Genomic DNA, 21516 nt, shown 5'->3' on the forward strand with positions numbered 1-21516 from the left:
AGCCATCCTAATTCCTGGACCCCTTGCAGTGTCTTGCCCAGCTTGGGTTCCCCAGCACTGTCCTCCACCTCCTGGCCACAGCCCTATGCACCTGCAGCGGGGCCCACTGGGCAGGTGCTGGCACTGGCCTCCATGGTCACAGTAGCCCCTACTGCACGGGGACACGCAGGTGAAGCCGCTCTGGGGGCTGTAGACCAGGTCGTAGCCCTTGTAGCCATCGCATCTGAAGTAAGCCTTCAGCGTGCTCACGTTCACTGTCGGGAAGGACACAGATTAACACAGGAAGCAACCGATGAACACTAAATCAATACCTTTTCAGCCACGAATTCCTTTTCGGGTGTTTATCCTGAGAAATAATTAAAGAAGTGCACAGATACATATGCCCCTGGACGTTCAGATCAGCGTGGTGGATAATAGTAACGTTTCAGAAGTAGAGTCTGGTTAAATAAACTACTGCACATCCTTACCAAGGGATGGTGCTTCCTATGGAAAAAGTTTCCTAGGGAAAAAGTTTCTTAGGGAAAAAGGTTCCTAGGGAAAAAGGTTCCTATGGAAAATGCTTTCCTGAAGAGCACATGCTTTGAAGGTGGCCAGACTTGGGTGGAAACTGAAACTCTGCTAGTAACTAGATGTGTAATTCAGGGAACATTCCTTCACTCTTTCAGCTTCAGTTTCCTTATCTTTAAAAGGAAATGATCATAATAGCACTTATGCTGCTGTGAGATTTAAATGAGATAATGTGTCCACAGTACTCAGTACAGTGCCGGACACACAGTAAGCACTCAATGGTAATGATTATTATAATGTATTTTAAAATATGACACTATATTCAAACATACCATTATAATATGGCAAATGGGAATGTGGACAGAATATATGAGACAACCTGTTCACAACTGTTTAATCAGGAGGTTCTCCAGCATTAGGAATGATTTGATCTTCAATAAAAAATCAATGTGTGAAGGTTCCTAGGCATAAAAGAAAGTTCAGAAGGATATGTACGAAATATTGTTGTCTCTCTGGGGATTGGGATTACAGGGTTTTTTTCCTCTTTTCTTTTTGTTAAGTTTGTGTTTCCTAAAGTTTCTGCAATAAATGTACGATGCTTGTATAATAAAAATTGTAGGTTTTCCTTAATTGCATAGTCAGGGCTTGCCTCCCTGTGCCTCCTACCCCAACTCCCCAACATACAGTAGTTCTGAGGGATTTCACCCCCTGCTCCGGGAGAGAGCGGGCTTAGCCTGGATTCTGGGAGAAGCTCTTGCTTGGTCCCAGACCCAAGTAAAACAGCAGTTTCTGTTGTGTTTGGGGCAGCCCCTGCCCTGTTCTCTGCCCTATACAGAAAATAGGACGTGTTATTCCTTTGTTTCTCTGACAAGCTTGCCAACTTATTCCTGTTCCGGGAGAACCGGGGGCTGTCAGCACTGAAAGGGGGCTCAGAAATCCCATCTCATTTTCAGATGGGGGTGCTGAGGCCTGGCCTGGGGAAGGTGCTTGGGGGTGTTGAGGCCTGGCCTGGGGAAGGTGCTTGGGGAGTGTTGAGGCCTGGCCTGGGGGAGGTGCTTGGGGGTGTTGAGGCCTGGCCTGGCCTGGGGAAGGTGCTGGGGGGTGTTGAGGCCTGGCCTGGGGAAGGTGCTGGGGGGTGTTGAGGCCTGGCCTGGCCTGGGGAAGGTGCTGGGGAGTGTTGAGGCCTGGCCTGGCCTGGGGAAGGTGCTGGGGGGTGTTGAGGCCTGGCCTGGCCTGGGGAAGGTGCTGGGGGGTGTTGAGGCCTGGCCTGGGGAAGGTGCTGGGGGGTGTTGAGGCCTGGCCTGGCCTGGGGAAGGTGCTGGGGGGTGTTGAGGCCTGGCCTGGCCTGGGGAAGGTGCTGGGGGGTGTTGAGGCCTGGCCTGGCCTGGGGAAGGTGCTGGGGAGTGTTGAGGCCTGGCCTGGCCTGGGGAAGGTGCTGGGGGGTGTTGAGGCCTGGCCTGGCCTGGGGAAGGTGCTGGGGGGTGTTGAGGCCTGGCCTGGCCTGGGGAAGGTGCTGGGGGGTGTTGAGGCCTGGCCTGGGGAAGGTGCTGGGGGGTGTTGAGGCCTGGCCTGGCCTGGGGAAGGTGCTTGCACAGGGTGACACCATTTCAGGGAGTAGTTGCCTCTGTCCCCAGCCAGTCTCCAGTCTCCAGCTTCATATCCTCCCGCTGGAGGGCAGAGACGATGGGGGTGTCCCTGTGTATGCTTAAGTGCAATGGCATTTTAAGAAAACTATTAGCAATTTTATGAAACTAAATTGCTGCTGTTTTATTAGCAGCCACAGTCAGCAAGGCCCTGGCTGGGTGCTTGCTCCGTGAAGCTGTATACGTGTGACTGCCTCAGCAGCGCTGGCTGCTCCTGCTCTTGAATCTAAAAAGCAGCTGGACAAAATGTTCACGTTTTCGCTCAAAACCAAACAAACAGAAAAACTCAATTAGCTTGTTTGTGTGGGCTGAAGCACCTCTGTTTACCCGCCCCCCGCAGTGACCCCCATAGTGTCCCCGGAATGGACGGACTCACGGGCTGACACGTCGCGCACGTCTTCCCTGGAGATGGGCTGGAAGACCACGTCGTTCCTGGGCTCCTCACTCCTCCGTGGAACGTGGTATAAGAACGCCTCCACCACCGCGACCAGCAGCTGGTTGTTCAGGAAGTCAATGACGGGGCCCCGAGGGCGGTACTGGAACTCCGAGATGACCATCCAGTGTTGGATGGGGCTTCCCGAGGCCGGTACTGCGGAATCGCTGTGTGGGAGGGCAACGGTGAGGGGGGCTGGGGGGCTGGGGGGCTGGGGGTGGGGGATGAGGAAGAGATCTGGGGGCTCAGGGGGACACAGTCCCACTTACATTCGTTCCACTTGGCTGTTGCGGAGAAAGGCCCGCATGTCCAGGGTCCCCAGTCTGTATGCCACCTAGGTTAGAGGATGGCGGATGGGGGTGGGGGTGAGGCCCCATCCAGGGGGTGACGCCCTCCCACCTTGATGGGTGTATTCATCCCTGTTTCCTCCTGGAACGGGAGCCCCAGGACCCCAGCACCTTCCTCACCTGTCTCTGCACCCTTGCACTCTAGCCTAGCTCAGTGAGTGTCACGGGTCCTTGCTTAATAATGTTTGTTGAGAGTGAAGGGTTTTCCATTCTGTCCCCGCCTCGGCCTCATATGACGAGCAGAGAATCTGACATGAATGGCCCCTACCTTGCCTCTGACACATGACTCATGACCTCCTCCCCAGTATATTGAACATGGGTTGTTTAGACCTAGGAGATGGTCAGGGGCTGGGGGTGTCAAGGTGACTTAGGTGGAGTCTAAACTCAAAGAGTGCATTGTCTGGCGCAGGTGACAAATGTCAACAGATTTTACCATGTGGAGTGTGGAGTGGGGAGTGCTAGGCTTGCAGTAGTGATAATAGCAGTCATCATGTTTGAATACTTGTGTGTCAGGCACTGGACTAAATGCTTGACACGCGTTATCATTTAAACGGTGATACGGCCTGTTGACTCAGGTGCTATGATTGTCCCTGTGTTTACAGATGACCTGTTATATGATGTGTCTAGTTAGCACACCTGCTCTAGTGAGGGGCAGAGCAGGGATTCTGATTCTGGGTGTGCAGGATTCTACAGCCCCAACCACTCGGCAGTTGTGCCACTTTGCCTGTGACTGAGGTATGGCATGGCAGCCAAGAAGAGGGAGCCGCCTGTTCCCTCTGGGAAGTCAGGGAAGACTCCCGGGAGGTGAAATGTCCTTTAGTTTCTTTCAGATCATAACCAAGATGCTTAGAGGTCTCGGCTGGGGTGACTTGGCACCCTGGCCTCTGCTTATGATGAGTCGAGGTTTCTGTCCTGGGCCTTCCTCACTTCCCAATGCCCTGCACCTCCCATGGGGCAAGAGGCTCCGGCCTCCTCTGGCAGTTGAATCCAGATGGATGACAAGATGAAGGCCACACAGCGATGGTTCCGCCCTGGCCTGAACCCGCCAAGCGCCCCCTCCCACCCAGAGCGCGGCCTGCAGCACTGACCGAGGCGTTGACATCTGCCATGGAGGCATTTTCCTCTTCACTGAGCAAGAGCTGGATGACTCTTAAGGGAAGTTCTGGAGATGGGAGAAGCAAATGTATCATCACCCCACGGTTTACCCAGACTTACCCAAAAAGTCTGTCGGGCCAGCCCAAGTCGACTGCTCCATTCCAGTGACAGAAGGTCACTGAAGAAACCGGGAGAAGTGGCCCTCACCCTACATTCCACAGTGACAGAAGGTCGCTGAAGAAACCGGGAGAAGTGGCCCTCACGCTAGGACTCACTCCACTATGCTCCGGGCCTCCCCAGCGCTCATCTCACTGAGCCAGCTGTGAGGTCTCTGCCTCCGTCCTTCCTCCATAGGCCACACAGGCCCGTGGTCCTTGCCTCGCCAGCTCCCACAGCCCGCACCTTACACCATCCCAGAGAAATCTGGAGCTCTGTCCTGTGACCCCAGAGCTTCCTCATCTTCCCCAAAGGTGGGCGGAGTGCGGGGGTGAGAGGGTGGGGCCCGGGAAGAGTGCGGGGGTGAGAGGGCGGGGCCCAGGCGGGTGCGGGGGTGAGAGGGCGGGGTCTCTGGCCATACCTAGGTTGACAGTTGGACTGAAGTTGTTCCCAGCCAGGAAGCAGCGGCTGTCAGTGAAGGCCGGGGGGCAGGTGCACGTGGGCTGACAGCCCAGAGTCTGGGAGATGTAGCAGTGGCCTTGATTGTAGCAGTAATTCACAGGGCAGGACTGGTTCCGACACAGGAAAGAGCTCCCCAGAGCTGCAGAGTGAGTAGGGAGGTCAGCAGCAGCGCGCTGGGCAGCAGAGGGACAGCCCAGCCCGTGGAAACCCGCTCCGGGACAGGCTTGCTTTCCCCCAGTGTTCCGCTTCGGGCCACTCGGAACCCCAAACCATCCTTCCCCCCTTTTCCAGGAGTTTCTCTGCAGGGCAACCCCTTTCCCCGGCCAGACAGGTATTCTTCCACTTCTGTGGAGGGACTGGAGTGTTTCTCAGACCCTCTGCTTCAGAAAGGACCCCGAAGGCTGGCAGAGGAGGGGCCCCCAGCTGGCTTTCCTCATGCCCTCCTCTCTCACGTCCATCTCCTTTTCTGCCTTTATAAAAGCTGCGGTTCTACCCACTCTGGCCTCGGCTCTGAAGGCACAGTGATCTGTAGATTTTATTTGGGTGCCTTAGGGGGCTTGGTAAAGGCCTCGCTGTGATCTCCCTCATCAGACTCTGGTGGCTCAGAGCGGGAGGAACAGATGGCTGGGAGGACTCAAAGGGAAAATCAGGCACCTTTGCTGCCGGATCCCCACGCCAGCCCCTCCAAACGTCCTGACTCGTGAGATGCAGAGATCCTGAGCCTCGTGTCTCTGAAGATCCCCAGGGATCCCGAGGACCCAGCTTGCCCGGTTCCCTGGCGGCTGCTGAAGTCTCCTCCCCAAACCATCTTCAGTCTTTCGCCCTGGGCTTCCCCCATCAATGCCTCAGGGATGCCCAGCCCCGTCCCCTCCCCTATGCCTGTACAACCTCTTCTCCTTCAGCCCCACACCATCCACCACCCCCTTTCCAGGCCTGCCTAGATTTCCCACACCTGCCTAGATTGAGCATTCTAAAGATCTGCTGGAAAAAGGAGAGAAATGGTTTGCCTTTGGCCGTCTACACCCTTGAGCTATCAGCTGCTCCCAGAAGCGCCTGCTCCAGGCCCTGTTCCCGGCTCACCCGCACAGTGCCGCCCATCCCCAGTCAGGTTTGGAGGGCAGGCCTCGCAGCCCTTCCCAGGAACGCAGTGGACACTCGGGAAGCACGGCTCCTCACAGGCATCCTCGGAGCCCTCGCAGTAGCGGCCGAAGGTGCCCCCGTCACACTTGCAGCCAGCCACCTGGAGGAGGGTTGCCGATCACGGGCGGCCAGGAGACCAAACTGGGAAGGGCTTCTGGGTGTTTCTGACTGACCCCTTTGGCCTGAGAACCCGTGGACCCTGAGTCATGTCTCAGCCCCACCAGCACCTGCTGAGCACCTTCTTGACCAGGCCGTGGGGCGGCAAGGCCCTGCCTAAAGCCACACGGTAGTCCTGCCCAGTTGGCCTCCCTGGGTCATTGTTTACCCTGACCCCCTGCCTGGCCCTGCACCCGGATCTCAGCCTCTTCCCTCTCACACTCTAGCTCTTTGCCTGAAATCCTTTCTAGAGTAAGATGGGATATGCATGAATGATTGAAGCATGAATGAATGAATGAATGTATCCATGTATAGATGTATGTATCCATGTATGTATGTGTGTATCCATGCATGTATGCATGTATCCATGTGTGTATCCATGTGTGTATGTATCATGTATGTATCCATGTAGAGATGTATCAATGTATGTATCCATGTATGTATCCATGTATGTATGTGTGTATCCATGCACGTATGCATGTATCCATGTATGTATCCATATGTGTGTGTATCCATGTGTGTATGTATCCATGTGTGTATGTATCCATGTATGTCCTATTGCTTGAAAACTGGATTCCTTATTTATTTTGAGACAGGGTCCCACTCGGTTGCCCAGGCTGGAGTGCAATGTCTTGATCTTGGCTCACTGCAAACTCCACCTCCCAAGTTCAAGCCATCCTCCCACCTCAGCCTCCCGAGGAGCTGGGGCTACAGGCATGCACCACCACGCCCACTAATTTTTGTATTTTTCTTCTGCTTTTTTTTTTTATGAGACAGTCTCGTTCTGTTTCCCACGCTGCAGTGCAGTGTCTCGATCTCGGCTCACTGCAATGTCCCCCTCCCAAGTTAAAGCAATTCTTGTGCCTCAGCCTCCCAAATACTTGAGATTACAGGCATATGCCACCACGCCCAGCTGATTTTTTGATTTTTAGTAGAGACAGGGTCTTGCCATATTGCCCAGGCTGGTCTCAAAGTCCTGAGCTCAAGCAATCCGCCTGCCTCAGGCTCCTGTGTGGCCTGCAAACTGGATTTCATATAAGCTGAAATTGACCTCCCTTGCTGACTCCCAAACCAAGAAGACAGAGACTCCCTGCTGAGCACTGTGAGAAAACACAGCAGCCAGTACAGCAGCTCAGCAAAGGCTGCGGCGCCGAGACCTCACCAAGCTCCCTGGCTCCCCTTTCTAACTCCCTTACTGAAGCGACTCGGGGAATCTCCCTAAAATGGAATCCTCTAACACTTGCTACTCCCAAGAGTGGATATTTGGGGATCTATGGAATAGTATATTGATTTCAATCTCTTTTTCCCATTGTGTATTTTATCCTTTTCTACCCCCTACCCCACCAACCATCCCTACCTCTATCCCTTTCAAGTACCCATTCTCTGCTCATGCTTCAGAAGGATGTGTGTGTGTGTGTCTGTGTGTGCGTGTGCATGCATGTGTGTGTAAGTGGTGAAGGAGGTAGTTTTGTGTTGCCAGATAAACACTTTCCTTTCTGGCTCTTCCTTTACAACCAAAAATAAAAATAAAAAAGCAGATAGGGCAAGAGTCGTGGAATTAGGCCAAGTATCTTGGCTAGAAACATGGAGAAGTAGTTTCTCCAAACTGGAAAAGATGTTTCTTTTAGCTGGAAGGAGATAGTAAAAGAGAAAGCAAAGGGGCTTGGAGGTGTCAAGATAGAGGCACCCGCAGCTCTTTTCCCAGCACCGTGATGATGACATCCTAGGGAGAAATGGCTGTGGGTGCTTCTAGGCAGACGGGACTGTAAGCGGCCTCAGAAAAGGTGTCCTGTGTCTGAGCAAGGCACAGAAGCAGCAGAGCCTCTCCCTGGGTCTGAAGGGGAAGTGGGGCGGAGCTGTGATGGAAACCTGTGTGGACTCACGCCCAGGGACCCACGACCACCTTCCACCCCACACCGCAGGGCCCTCTGCTGGGCTTCGCCGCAGAGCTGTGGGGCGCTGTGAGAAAGACGGAGGTGGAAGTTTCCTGCCAACCTGGCAGAAGGGGAGGTGGGAGATAAAAATCCAGTTGAACTATAAGCAATAAAGAAAGGTTCTTTCCTCTTTCCTTCCTTCCTTCCTGTTTCTTTCTTTCGTCCTTCTTTTTCTCCAATATTCTTTCTTTCTTTCTTTCTTTCTTTCTTTTTCTCCTTTCCTTTTCTTTCCTTTCCTTTCTTTCCTTTCCTTTCTTTCCCTCCTTCTTTCTTTCTTTTCTTTTCTTTTCTTTCTTTTCTTTTCTTTTCTTTCTTTTTGAGATAGAGTCTCACTCTGTTGCCCAGGCTGGAGTACAATGGCGCAATCTCGGCTCACTGTAACCTCCACCTCCCGGGTGCAAGCGATTTTCCTGCCGCAGCCTCCCGAGTAGCTGGGACTACAGGCACCTGCCACCACGCCCGGCTAATTTTTGTATTTTTAGTAGAGATGGGGTTCCACCATGTTGGACAGGATGGTCTTGATCTCCTGACCTTGTGATCCGCTTGCCTCAGCCTCCAAAAGTGCTGAGATTAAAGGTGTGAGCCACTGCACCCGGCCAGAAAGTTCTCTTTCTTCCCATGTGAGTTTGTGGCCTGAGACTGGAATCTGCTCTACTCACCTACCACTGCTCCACCCACCTCCCAAGACAGACACACCCAGGACAGGCAGAATCACAGCATCCATTCCACTCCCATTTCCTCTCCCCTCGGCACAGAAACTCCTCCCCCGCCTCCCAACACTCACCTCCAGGGAGGAGTTGCCCACCCTGCTGGTCTGGTTGTACAAACACTGGCTCTCTGCATTGCAATGGCAGACCACAGTCCTGGGCTGGAGTGCAGATGCCAAGCCAATCTTGGCACTTCTTGCTAGAATCTCCAGAGTGAATGGCTCCAGCGACTTGGGTGTCCACAGCAACGTCCCATTCTCTGCCCCAGGGAAGATGAGAATGTTGAGAGCTGGGAGACTCCTCAGCTCTGTGGTCTGATGCATCCTCAGCTCTGTGGTCTGATTGCTGATATGGGGCTTCCCCCACCCCTCTCAGGCCACCCTCCCCCGCCCCAGACAAATCTCATTGGTCATTTCCTTTGTGCAAGGCTGGTATCGGGGTGATCCTGGTCATGCTCCCAGCTGGAAGGAGGTGGCACCAGTCCAACATACTGATTGTAGCGGGGAACGCCACAGAGGGGAAAGCAGTTTCCTCCTGAAGAAACCCCAAAGGGCAGCCCTGGCCGGGCTCACACCAGGATGGGACATCCTGGGGGATGGAGGATCAAGGCCAGGATCCTCCAGACACCTCCCCAGGCTGCGCTGCCAGCCAAACTGGCTTCACTCTCACAGCAGCCCCATCCTTTGCCCTGATTTCTCACCCACTCCCCACTTCCTGGACCTTTCCCAGACACCCCCTTCAGACACCAGACTGTAGTGAAACACTACTACATATCTTCAGATCAAACTGATATTTTTCAAGAAAATAGGAAAGTCTCCTTAAAACAGCAGATTGAAAGGAAGTGACAGAGAATAGACGAACGTAATTTCCAGACCATCGTCCTTCAGGGGTGGGGCCCGTGGAGAAGAAAACCTCTCGGTGCCATTGTCTCGCACCTGGGAGAACGCACGTGGGGCAAAAGGGATGCAGGCAAAGCAGTCCCTTCTGAGACACGGAGAGAAAGAACATCAGGCAGAGAGGCAAAGAGAACGCAGAATATGCCCCCCCAGGGCTTTGGTTTAGCCAAGAACAGTCACCCTCAGAATTAGTGCTGGCAACAGACAGAAAGTGGCATCCCTTTGATGCCCTTGGACCCTTTGAATTAGTGCTGGCAACAGACGAAAGCAGCATCCCTTGTGCTTGGACCCTTTGGCCCTGATCATGGATGTAGGGCTCGGGGTCTCTAACACCTTTACGGAGAGGGAGCGATGGCACTTTACTGGGTCCTAGCCCAGGAAACCAGACAAGGAGAGACACGGCTAGGTAAACATGGTTACCAGACAAAAAGAGCAAGAAAGGCACCAAACGAAAGTATTTTTCATATTTCTTTAAATCTTGTCCTACACTAGAACCTTCCTTTAATAGATATAAAAATGTTGTAAATTGGTCATTTTAAATGTTGCACTTGATTATTCTAATAATTTGGTGAATGCATGACTGATGATGACTATATATGATCAGATTGAGATTAAATGATCTTCGAATCTTTTTTTTTTTTTTTTTTTTTGAGACAGAGTCTCGCTCTGTCACCAGGCTGGAGTGCAGTGACGCGATCTCAGCTCACTGCAACATCTGCCTCCTGGGTTCAAGCGATTCTCCTGCCTCACTCTCCTGAGTAGCTGGGATTACAGGCATGCACCACCATGCCTGGCTTTTTTTTTTTTTTTTTTGTATTTTTAGTAGAGACAGGGTTTCACCATGTTGGCCAGACTGGTGTCGAACTCCTGACCTCAGATGATCCGCCCACCTCGGCCTCCCAAAGCGCTGGGATGACAGGCGTGAGCCACCGCGCCCGGCCTTGAATCAGTTCTGTGTGCCCAGAGTCACTCTAGCTATCTGGCCAAACCGCCATAAGCCCGTCACTACTACTTACTGGGGGGCACCTATCTGAGTTATAGATATCGCTCCTCGGAAATGCCGGTCCTGGATATTGAAATGAAAGAGTGACAGCAAGTGTTGCTGGGTGTAGCAATGCAGAATTTCCCAAATTTGACTCTGACCTCATCCCCTACCCACCTCCCCGCTCTCCCCAGCCAGCCAAATATTCCTACCAAAGAGCTCCAAGTCAGTGCAGCTGTCTCTGAGCGTGAAGTTGGCATCCTCGGCGTTGCTAGTGTACTGAATCAGTGTGGTCTGCCCCTTGTAGGCTTCAACCACACGACCACCATTGATGGAGGGCGGGAACTGATCTGAAACACAGAGAGGGAACGGGGGTTCCGAGGCAGGACAGTCTCCCGCTTCATCAGCCTCCTCTCTTTCTCAACTCTAATATGTGTGAGGCATTCCCAGGACTGTGACCCACCTCTGGAAGAAGGAATTATTCTGTGTACCTGCTCTCGACTGACGCACAGCAGGCTGGGACTGTACCGCCCACCTAGCCAAATCTTTAGCCTCTTTCTCTCCCCCCACCTCCTCAAAAAGAGCCCCTTTCAGATTCTTTCCTGAACACAGTGCTATGCTGGGTATGACAAAAAGTGAATTAGAGAGCAGATTTGTTTAGACCATTACAAAGGGTTGTACCTTTGGCAAAGGGCTGAAAACCTGAAGGGTGCTGGGTGTCTCATGTCTGTAATCCCAGCACTTTGGGAGGCCGAGGCCGGTGGATAACCTGAGGTCGGGAGTTCGCGACCAGCCTGACCAACATGGTGAAACCCTGTCTCTACTAAAAATACAAAATTAGTCAGGCATGGTGGAGGGTGCCTGTAATCTCAGCTACTCAGGAGGCTGAAACAGAAGAATCGCTTGAACCCGGGAGGCAGAGGTTGCGATGAGCCGAGATCACATCACTGCACTCCAGCCTGGGCAACAAGAGCGAAACTCCATCAAAACACACACACACACACACGCACGCACACACGCACACACACACACATGCACAAAACCTGGAGGGTCACATCTAAACGGACATTGCTTTTGTCCAGAAATAGAGAGGGAGTGAAACCTCTTCACGGGTCTGTTTCTCGGAGCCCTGCCATTTCCATTTCATAGTTGCTTCACGCATTCATTCAGTCAGTCATTTAACAAACATTTATTGAGCTAAGTGGCTGGCACTGTTCTGGGTGGTGAGGATACAGTCATGAATGAATAATAAAAAAGATACCTGTGAAAATTATAAAATATGTTGAGTAATTATAAATGCTAAGGAGAAAAAAATAAAGCAGGGAAGGCAAACACGAAGTGTGGGTGAATGTGACATTTTAGACAGGGCGGCCAAGAGAGGCCTCACTGAGGAGGGGACATTGGAATGAAGACATAAAGGAGGAGAGGGGCAAGCGTGTGGCTGTCCAGCGAAGGAAGGGTATTCCAGGCAAGAGAACAGCACGTGTGAAGCCTGGGAGCTGAGCGCACCTAGCGTGTTTGAAGAACACAGAGGAGCCTGCGGGGCTGGGGTGCAGGGAGCTGGGAAGTCGTCCAGCGCTAGGATGGAGTGGAGGGGGCTGGGAAGGCGTCCAGCACTAGGGTGGATGGAGAGGGCTGGGAAGGCGTCCAGCGCTAGGATGGAGTGGAGGGGCTGGGAAGGCGTCCAGCGCTAGGATGGAGTGGAGGGGGCTGGGAAGGCGTCCAGCACTAGGGTGGATGGAGGGGGCTGGGAAGGCGTCCAGCGCTAGGATGGATGGAGGGGGCTGGGAAGGCGTCCAGCACTAGGATGGAGTGGAGGGGCTGGGAAGGCGTCCAGCACTAGGATGGATGGAGGGAGCTGGGAAGGCGTCCAGCGCTAGGATGGAGTGGAGGGGGCTGGGAAGGCGTCCAGTGCTAGGATGGATGGAGAGGGCTGGGAAGGCATCCAGCACTAGGATGGAGTGGAGAGGCTGGGAAGGCGTCCAGCACTAGGATGGATGGAGGGAGCTGGGAAGGCGTCCAGCGCTAGGATGGAGTGGAGGAGGCTGGGAAGGCGTCCAGCGCTAGGATGGATGGAGGGGCTGGGAAGGCGTCCAGCACTAGGATGGAGTGGAGGGGGCTGGGAAGGCGTCCAGCACTAGGATGGAGTGGAGGGGCTGGGAAGGCGTCCAGCACTAGGATGGAGTGGAGGGGGCTGGGAAGGCGTCCAGCACTAGGATGGAGTGGAGGGAGCTGGGAAGGCGTCCAGCACTAGGATGGAGTGGAGGGAGCTGGGAAGGCGTCCAGCACTAGGATGGAGTGGAGGGAGCTGGGAAGGCGTCCAGCACTAGGATGGAGTGGAGGGGGCTGGGAAGGCATCCAGCGCTAGGATGGAGTGGAGGGGGCTGGGAAGGCGTCCAGCACTAGGATGGAGTGGAGGGGGCTGGGAAGGCGTCCAGCACTAGGATGGAGTGGAGGGGCTGGGAAGGCGTCCAGCACTAGGATGGAGTGGAGGGGGCTGGGAAGGCGTCCAGCGCTAGGATGGATGGAGGGGGCTGGGAAGGCGTCCAGCACTAGGATGGAGTGGAGGAGGCTGGGAAGGCGTCCAGCACTAGGATGGAGTGGAGGGGCTGGGAAGGCGTCCAGCGCTAGGATGGAGTGGAGGGGGCTGGGAAGGCGTCCAGCACTAGGATGGAGTGGAGGGGCTGGGAAGGCGTCCAGCACTAGGATGGATGGAGGGAGCTGGGAAGGCGTCCAGCGCTAGGATGGAGTGGAGGGGGCTGGGAAGGCGTCCAGCGGTAGGATGGATGGAGAGGGCTGGGAAGGCATCCAGCACTAGGATGGAGTGGAGAGGCTGGGAAGGCGTCCAGCACTAGGATGGATGGAGGGAGCTGGGAAGGCGTCCAGCGCTAGGATGGAGTGGAGGAGGCTGGGAAGGCGTCCAGCGCTAGGATGGATGGAGGGGCTGGGAAGGCGTCCAGCACTAGGATGGATGGAGGGAGCTGGGAAGGCGTCCAGCGCTAGGATGGAGTGGAGGGGGCTGGGAAGGCGTCCAGTGCTAGGATGGATGGAGAGGGCTGGGAAGGCATCCAGCACTAGGATGGAGTGGAGAGGCTGGGAAGGCGTCCAGCACTAGGATGGATGGAGGGAGCTGGGAAGGCGTCCAGCGCTAGGATGGAGTGGAGGAGGCTGGGAAGGCGTCCAGCGCTAGGATGGATGGAGGGGCTGGGAAGGCGTCCAGCACTAGGATGGAGTGGAGGGGGCTGGGAAGGCGTCCAGCACTAGGATGGAGTGGAGGGTCTGGGAAGGCGTCCAGCACTAGGATGGAGTGGAGGGGGCTGGGAAGGCGTCCAGCGCTAGGATGGAGTGGAGGGGGCTGGGAAGGCGTCCAGCGCTAGGATGGAGTGGAGGGGGCTGGGAAGGCGTCCAGCACTAGGATGGAGTGGAGGGAGCTGGGAAGGCGTCCAGCACTAGGATGGAGTGGAGGGAGCTGGGAAGGCGTCCAGCACTAGGATGGAGTGGAGGGAGCTGGGAAGGCGTCCAGCACTAGGATGGAGTGGAGGGGGCTGGGAAGGCGTCCAGCGCTAGGATGGAGTGGAGGGGGCTGGGAAGGCGTCCAGCACTAGGATGGAGTGGAGGGGGCTGGGAAGGCGTCCAGCACTAGGATGGAGTGGAGGGAGCTGGGAAGGCGTCCAGCGCTAGGATGGATGGAGGAGCTGGGAAGGCGTCCAGCACTAGGATGGAGTGGAGGGGGCTGGGAAGGCGTCCAGCACTAGGATGGATGGAGTGGAGGGGGCTGGGAAGGCGTCCAGCACTAGGATGGAGTGGAGGGGGCTGGGAAGGCGTCCAGCGCTAGGATGGAGTGGAGGGGGCTGGGAAGGCGTCCAGCGCTAGGATGGAGTGGAGGGGCTGGGAAGGCGTCCAGCACTAGGATGGATGGAGGGAGCTGGGAAGGCGTCCAGCCCTAGGATGGATGGAGTGGAGGGGCTGGGAAGGCGTCCAGCGCTAGGATGGATGGAGGGGGCTGGGAAGGCGTCCAGCACTAGGAGAAGAGCTCTGAGAAGCTGAACTGGGCCGAAGGCCACTGCAAGGATGGAGAGAGCCAGGGAAGTCTCTGAAGGGTTTGAGCAGAGGAATGCCAGGAGTGGAAGAATCTGCTCCGTGAATGCAGGTGCACAGGGAAAAGCAGGGTCAGGCAAGGGCAACTCCTCATCTGCTCCCGACTCTGAAAAGGCCTTCCCGGGCCTCGGGCCACTTACTGAGGGTGGCGTTCGCCTGCTCGTAGTTTTTACTGACTTCCCTCGTGTGAAGTCCGATGCTTGCGTTGCGCAGGGCCAGGGTGTCATAGATGCATGAGCTGTCTCCGTCACAGTTGGAGATCAAATGTTCAGCCCAGGAGCTGTTTTTTTGCAGTTGTGAGTAGAAAACAGGGGTGAAGTTGGAAGGCAGCTGGTCATTCCTCTTGCCAAGGAGGCCTGTCCCATTGATCTGCCCTGTAACACACAGAGCGTGGTGGTACCAGGCATGGCACTCAACCTTATTCCATCTGTGTCCACCTCTACCCCTCACTTTATATGGCTTGGAGCAGGGTGGTGGGAGTGCAGGGCCAGAGCGGTTTCCAGCTTCTGAGTCTAGAAACACCTGCTGCAGTGAGAGAGGACACTCCACGTCCCCCATTCTCTCCTCCAGGTAGAGAGAGGCAGGTGGGCTGGTGGTGGTGGGGACAGCCCTGGGGGGGCACAGATTCCTCAGACCTTAGGGAGGATGGAGGTCTGCTTCCCACAGGGCCGAGGGGGACAACATAAACATAGCAGCTCCCCTCACCTGCCCCTCTGCCCCAGGGCCCTGCCCAGACTCACAGGCCATTCCAAAGTGGAAAAGCATCTCCTCAGGGCTCCCTGGGGGAATGGTGGAGCCATTGGGCATCCTGAAGTCGTCCTCCAGATTGTTATTCCAGACCCCTGAGGGACAGAGTGGGAGGTTGGCCACCCTGGGCACGCAGCTGTCCCCTTCCTGGGGAGCATCCGGCGGACGCAGTGGGGAGAGGCCAGGGCCTGGCAGCCTCTGCTCTTACACCTGCTATCAGGCCTCCAGGGGAGCCGGGAGGACGGGCCCTCACACCCTGCCCATCTGCCTTCGGGAGGGGCGGGGGGAAACGCGGGCCCCGGTGGAGGAGGGCGGGAGGATGTGGGAGGCAAGAGGAAAGCGAGAAAGGATGGCTGTGCCCCCCGCCTCCCCGCAGCCCACCCCTGATGCTCCCTTAGCGCGGGAGGAGGACAGGAAGGGAGCCTCGGGGGAGGCTGGAGAAGCCCTTCGGCTCCGCGCCCGCTCTGTGCCCCGAGGGTTCTGCTCCAAGGAGGCCGAGAAAGGGAGGCCGAGCAGGGCTGCCCGGGCCGCCGGCGTGGGGGTCCGAGCTCCGGCTGGCTCCGCGGAGCCTCAGAGGCAGGTCCGAGTCGCCCTCACCCAGGAGCCCCTCCGTGCGGTTCTGGTACTCGGGCGGGAGGCTGGCGGAGGCGTGGAGGATGTTGGACAGCGCGATCACCGAGACGGTGGCCCAGCCGTCGAAGCTGGCCGAGACCTCAGAGCCGTTGCGGCTCAGGAGGACTCCGGTGGCGTTGAACGTCTCCTGGCCTGGAGCATCGGGAGGCAGCGGAGAGGAAGCCAGGTCGGCACCACGGCCCGCACCAAACCCGCGCCCTGCCTGGCCCGCACCACCCCCACCCCGCCCCTGGGGCTGAAGCCGGGAGGGGTCTGCGCTGGAGGCGGAGAAGAGGCCAGCGAGCTGCAGGCCCCGCTCAGGGGTAGAGGCTGCACTCTCTTGGCCCTGCACCGCCACGCACCGGGCCCTGCACCACAACGCACCCGGCCCTGCACCGCCACGCACCGGGCCCTGCACCACAACGCACCCGGCCCTGCACCGCCACGCACCGGGCCCTGCACCACAACGCACCCGGCCCTGCACCGCCACGCACCGGGCCCTGCACCACAACGCACCCGGCCCTGCACCGCCACGCACCGGGCCCTGCACCACAACGCACCCGGCCCTGCACCGCCACGCACCGGGCCCTGCACCACAACGCACCCGGCCCTGCACCGCCACGCACCGGGCCCTGCACCACAACGCACCCGGCCCTGCACCGCCACGCACCGGGCCCTGCACCACAACGCACCGGGCCCTGCACCGCCACGCACCGGGCCCTGCACCACAACGCACCCGGCCCTGCACCGCCACGCACCGGGCCCTGCACCACAACGCACCCGGCCCTGCACCGCCACGCACCGGGCCCTGCACCACAACGCACCGGGCCCTGCACCGCCACGCACCGGGCCCTGCACCGCCACGCACCGGGCCCTGCACCGCCACGCACCGGGCCCTGCACCGCCACGCACCGGGCCCTGCACCACAACGCACCCGGCCCTGCACCGCCACGCACCGGGCCCTGCACCGCCACGCACCGGGCCCTGCACCACAACGCACTCGGCCCTGCACCGCCACGCACCGGGCCCTGCACCACAACGCACCCGGCCCTGCACCGCCACGCACCGGGCCCTGCACCACAACGCACTCGGCCCTGCACCGCCACGCACCGGGCCCTGCACCACAACGCACCCGGCCCTGCACTGCCACGCACCGGGCCCTGCAACACAACGCACTCGGCCCTGCACCGCCACGCACCGGGCCCTGCAACACAACGCACTCGGCCCTGCACCGCAACGCGGCTTCCCGCCCACCTCGCTGCTCCCGGTGCGGGGAGGGGGCGGCCGGCGCTCCCCAGCCTACCTCCGCCGTCTTCATGGTCAGGCTGAAATGTCACAGTCTGGTTATCCAGCAGGACACGGATTGCGTCGTGAGGCTCAAGGAGCCATTGGACCTGGAAGGAGATGGGAGGGGGCCTGAGCCCGACCCGCAGGTGGAGCCGACGCCCAGGAAAGCGGCTGGGAGAGCCCCTGGGGCTGGAAGCTGCGCCCTGGGCCGGGAGGAAGGCGCTGGAGGCCGCGGCCCGAGGTGATGCCAGCCGCCGTCTACCGCGTGCTCGGCAGGGCCAGGCATGGTTTTCAGCCCGTGAGGCAGGTAATGTCATCCCCATTCTTACTAGGAGAAAACCAAGTTAAGTAGTTTCTTCGAAGCCAAGCAGCTGGGAAACCGTGGGGCCAGAGCCCTAATCCACCATCCCCAGGATTTACTCCCGGACAGCTGCGTGGATGGGCTGTGTCCTCCCTCCCTCCTGCCCGGCTTCCCCTCCTTCGCTCTCTTCCTTCTCCTCGGCCTCAGTATGTGGCCGAAGGTCCCTGTGGGTGGAATGCAGGGAGGTCCCCGGCGCCCCTCACTCACCGTGACGGGGCCCAGGCTGCTGGAGCGGTACTGAGCCGCAAAGGCGATGAAGTTGGTGGCCTGGGCTGAGCCAGTCTGGGCGGTGCGGCCCTGAAGCAGGAAGGAGGAGTTCCCGTCTTGGGCCCCGACCAGCAGGAAGTCTCCCAGCCCATTGAAGGTGTAACTGACACCATCCAAGGTGGTGATGTGGGGGTCCCCGAACATCCAGGCTGGAAGGAAAAAAGAGATGCCGCCTCAGCATGACAAATCATGTGTAGGGCTGAGGTTCCTCACTGCAGGCAGGTGCGGCACTTGTCCAGGAGGACTCAGGGTGAGATTCCTCACTGCAGTCGGCTGGGGCACTTGTCCAGCAGGACTCAGGGTGAGATTCCTCACTGCAGTTGGCTGGGGCACTTGTCCAGGAGGACTCAGGGCCGAGGTTCCTCACTGCAGTCGACTGGGGCACTTGTCCGGGCGGACTCAGCTGGGGAGATGTTCACGGAGCACAGAATCCTCCCCTCAAGCCTCCTTGCATTTTCGTGCCCCGCTATTCTCACTCCTTCCCCAACTCAGGTACAAAGCCCCTCCACTGACCGTCTGCCCATCACTGGCGTCATCTCCATCTTCCCTTGTGGCCACAGCTCTGCCCCTACTCCTTATCCAGATGCCACCTCCCGGAAGCCCAGAAGCTCCCCCTCCCCAGAGGCTCTTCCTGGGCCTGGGCCCTGTCGCTCACCGGGCCGTGGGGGCCTGTATGTAGCACAGCCCACGTGGGGCCGCCTCTGCTGGTACAGGGCACAGAGGTAGGGCTTGTCATTCCAGCGGCAGCACCAGCTCTGCGGCTCCAGTTCCTGGGCTGCGGAGAACAGCAGTGAGTCGGGGAGGTTGAGGACCTGGAGAAGCTTGGCAGGGCAGGGTGGTGTTGGTGGAGAGCTTGGCAGGGCAGGGCAGGGCGGTGTTGGTGGAGAGCTTGGTAGGGCAGGGTGGTGTTGGTGGCAAGAGCATGGCTTTGGAATCCAGCATGGCCCTTCTCATGACCTTGGGCAGTGGATAGGGTGCTGTCTCTTTTGCAGGCATTGGGGCCACTGTGCAGCAGGGCGCATGGTAGGAGCTAAGCAAATTTCCTGTCTTGAGGGTGGAGAGCCAAGTACTGCTGCTCTCAATGTGCTGGGAGTGGGGAGGGCACGGCTGACGGTCTGGGAACTGTGGAAACTGCCATGGGACAGGGGAGAGAACGGGAGGACACAGACCACGTGACCCCACACCCCTGCGCTCTCCAGCTCCCTTGGAGCGTCTCTGTGGGAGCTGACTCTCAGTCTTCCCCCAAACATCCTGCTCATCTGGGTCTACAGAGACGGGGTCAGCCTAGGCGCTCTCTTCTTGCCTGGAGAAACGGCCCCACTCTGGCCTGGGGATGTGGAGCCAGGTAGAGAGATGGGGAAAGAGGCTCTCAGCTCATACATCCCCGAATGTCCGCTGGTGGGGATGTTGGAAGCTTCCTAACGTTACCCGATCAGGAAGTGGAGGCCCAGAGAGGGGAAGGGTCTGGGAAGGAATGAGGACAAGAGGCTTCATGCTGAGGGTCCCCTACTTGGCTGGGAAGGTGGGATTGAGATCACGGACTCACGCACCCAACTGCCAAGGACGCTGCACGTGCCAGCCTTCACGAAACTCTCCCCAGGGCCCGTAGCTGCAGCACACGCCTCCTCGCCAGGAGGTGAAGCTGCACAGCTGCCTGCTGCCGAGGCCCCAGCGACCTGAAACAAGTCCAGTCCCACTCAGGCCCAGGCTGGGGCTGCCAGGGGCGGGGTGGGAACAAGCAGGGGCTGTTTCTGGGGAGAGGCTGAGGGCGTGAGCAGAGAGGTGGTGGGTGGGCTTGTGGGGGGCGGGAAGGAGGTGTCACCTATGCTGACGGGTTGGAATCGTAAGTCCCGTCGTCCCTGCTGCCAGGAACAAGGGCAGGAGACCTGGTTCCAGCCCCAGCTGGGCCACCGAGGCTGGCTCTTCAGCCACTGCAGGCACTCGAGACGGTAGTTGGGCCTTTCTTCCCGGTGTAGCCTGTAGAACTGCAGCCCTTGGAGGCCTGAGGTCGGGGATGGGGGGGAAAGGGCTTATCCAGGGCTGGGGCTGCAGGCCCTGTCTCAGCTTTAGGGTCAACCAAAACTCACAAATGCACCCCCTCCTGCCACTTCTCACCTCTTTGGACCCAAGTCAGATGGGCAACAATTCCTCCCCCAAAGCCCCTCGCTTGACTTAGCGTCTGCTTCTGACGACCAAACGTGGTTGCCACAGAACAAATAGAACTGGATTTACACTTCACAGTTCACGTGGCTGGTTTCTAAGGCTAAAATGTCCTTCAACCTATCACATTTTGGAAACTATTATTTCTTTCCCATTGGGGCCTCTGGACTGAGTCATGGAGAAGGCGCCATTGTTTGCCTCTTGACGCTTGTCTTTCTACCCGCATGAAAGCTCTTTGAGAGAAAACACAGTTGGTCTTTTTCCTTTGTTTCTGGCTGTTAGCACGGTGTCCAGCACACGGCAGGTGCCCAGTAAATGATGACAATGAACGTGAGACCTCCGGGCCTCTTCTTGGTAGATTCTCTCTTTTTGAGATGGAGTCTCACTCTGTCACCCAGGCTGGAGAGCAGTGGCGCGATCTCGGCTCGCTGCAAACTCCACCTCCCAGGTTCAAACAATTCTCCTGCCTCAGCCTCTTGAGTAGCTGGAATTACAGGTGTGCGCCACAACGTCTGGCTAATTTTTGTATTTTTAGTAGAGACAGAATTTCACCATGTTGGCCAGGCTGGTCTCGAACTCCTGACCTCAAGTGATCCGCCCACCTCAGCCTCCCAAAGTGCTGGGATTACAGGTGTGAGCCATGGCGCCCAGCTGGTAGATTTTCTTAAAGGATCTCACCTGGGTTCTCATTCCTGCTCTGGACAGGACACTTGGAGTATTGTCTGAACTGCCCATTCAAATCCCACCTCCCACAAGACCCTGTCCTCACTTCCAGGATCTGGGCCCCCCGAGAGCCCTCTTGGGCTGGTTCATCTGAGGGAGGAGATGTAGCCCCCTCTGAGACTGTGCTGTGTCCAGGGGTGCAGGAGGTGCCAGCTGCTCCCTGGGCGGTGCCACATCCCACCTAGACCTGTAGGAGGTTGAACTGTGTGGGGGAGGCCCTTCAGGATGGCCGTGATGTTAGGGAGGTGCCCTCTAGGACTGCGATGGTGTATGGGCTGGAGGACACACGAGGACTGTGATGGTGTATGGGCTGGGGGACACGCGAGGGCTTGAGGCCAGCTCAGGTGTGATAAGGTGGCACTTTTACCTGAGTTGGAATTCAGGAATCTATCAGGGCGATACCTCTCCCACACTGGCTGGGACATCAGTGGGCTGTTTTCGAAATAGCCATCTCCACTGCAGGAAAGGAGAGACTCTCAGGCCTCTGCCGTGCACAGGCTCTTGCCTCGCGGTTGCAAGGCGTCCATTCATCCCGCTAGCCGGTCAGCAGCTGGTCAACCAGCTAGGCGGGCAGTGGGTCAGTGGGTCAGCCAGCCCCCATCGTCAAGCCCCAGCACTGAGCAGGAGAGGGGACAAGATGGATGGGCAGAGGTAGGAGGCTCTAACCGATTCCACATCTGATCGCTAGCTGCAAGAAACTGGCAGGTCCGCTTGGTCATGAGACAGGGGCGTGAAAACAACAGAGTTCAGGCCTCATTTCTGTTTGTTTCCCTTCAACAAGCAGAGGGTTTGGAGCGGGACAG

The 21516-nt window shown here is 57.5% G+C and overlaps 2 protein-coding genes across 3 annotated transcripts in view; one reads left to right on the forward strand and one right to left on the reverse strand.

Moving 5' to 3' along the window:
• Window positions 1-2577, forward strand: part of MUC20 (mucin 20, cell surface associated) — a 57258-nt gene extending 54681 nt beyond the window's left edge. The window contains exon 4 of the mRNA XM_054682444.2: window positions 2491-2577. Within this exon, the coding sequence (XP_054538419.1) occupies window positions 2491-2493 (3 nt within the window). The 3' untranslated portion in view covers window positions 2494-2577. The remainder of the gene's footprint in view (window positions 1-2490) is intronic.
• The window catches only part of MUC4 (mucin 4, cell surface associated), a 69391-nt gene that overhangs the window by 2045 nt on the left and 45830 nt on the right, over window positions 1-21516 (reverse strand). For both annotated transcript variants that reach the window (XM_063806455.1, XM_054682433.1), the window contains 17 exons: window positions 21081-21169; window positions 19653-19832; window positions 19381-19506; window positions 18486-18605; window positions 17771-17979; window positions 17219-17309; window positions 15901-16068; window positions 15297-15398; window positions 14697-14930; window positions 10671-10808; window positions 8658-8839; window positions 5724-5883; window positions 4603-4782; window positions 4019-4092; window positions 2853-2917; window positions 2527-2750; window positions 92-254 (listed from right to left, as the gene is read on the reverse strand). In XM_063806455.1, the coding sequence (XP_063662525.1) occupies window positions 92-254; window positions 2527-2750; window positions 2853-2917; window positions 4019-4092; window positions 4603-4782; window positions 5724-5883; window positions 8658-8839; window positions 10671-10808; window positions 14697-14930; window positions 15297-15398; window positions 15901-16068; window positions 17219-17309; window positions 17771-17979; window positions 18486-18605; window positions 19381-19506; window positions 19653-19832; window positions 21081-21169 (2505 nt within the window). The remainder of the gene's footprint in view (window positions 1-91; window positions 255-2526; window positions 2751-2852; window positions 2918-4018; window positions 4093-4602; window positions 4783-5723; window positions 5884-8657; window positions 8840-10670; window positions 10809-14696; window positions 14931-15296; window positions 15399-15900; window positions 16069-17218; window positions 17310-17770; window positions 17980-18485; window positions 18606-19380; window positions 19507-19652; window positions 19833-21080; window positions 21170-21516) is intronic.

This window comes from Pan troglodytes, chromosome 2, assembly GCF_028858775.2.
Source record: "Pan troglodytes isolate AG18354 chromosome 2, NHGRI_mPanTro3-v2.0_pri, whole genome shotgun sequence".
In the NCBI taxonomy this organism is placed as follows: Eukaryota; Metazoa; Chordata; class Mammalia; order Primates; family Hominidae; genus Pan; species Pan troglodytes.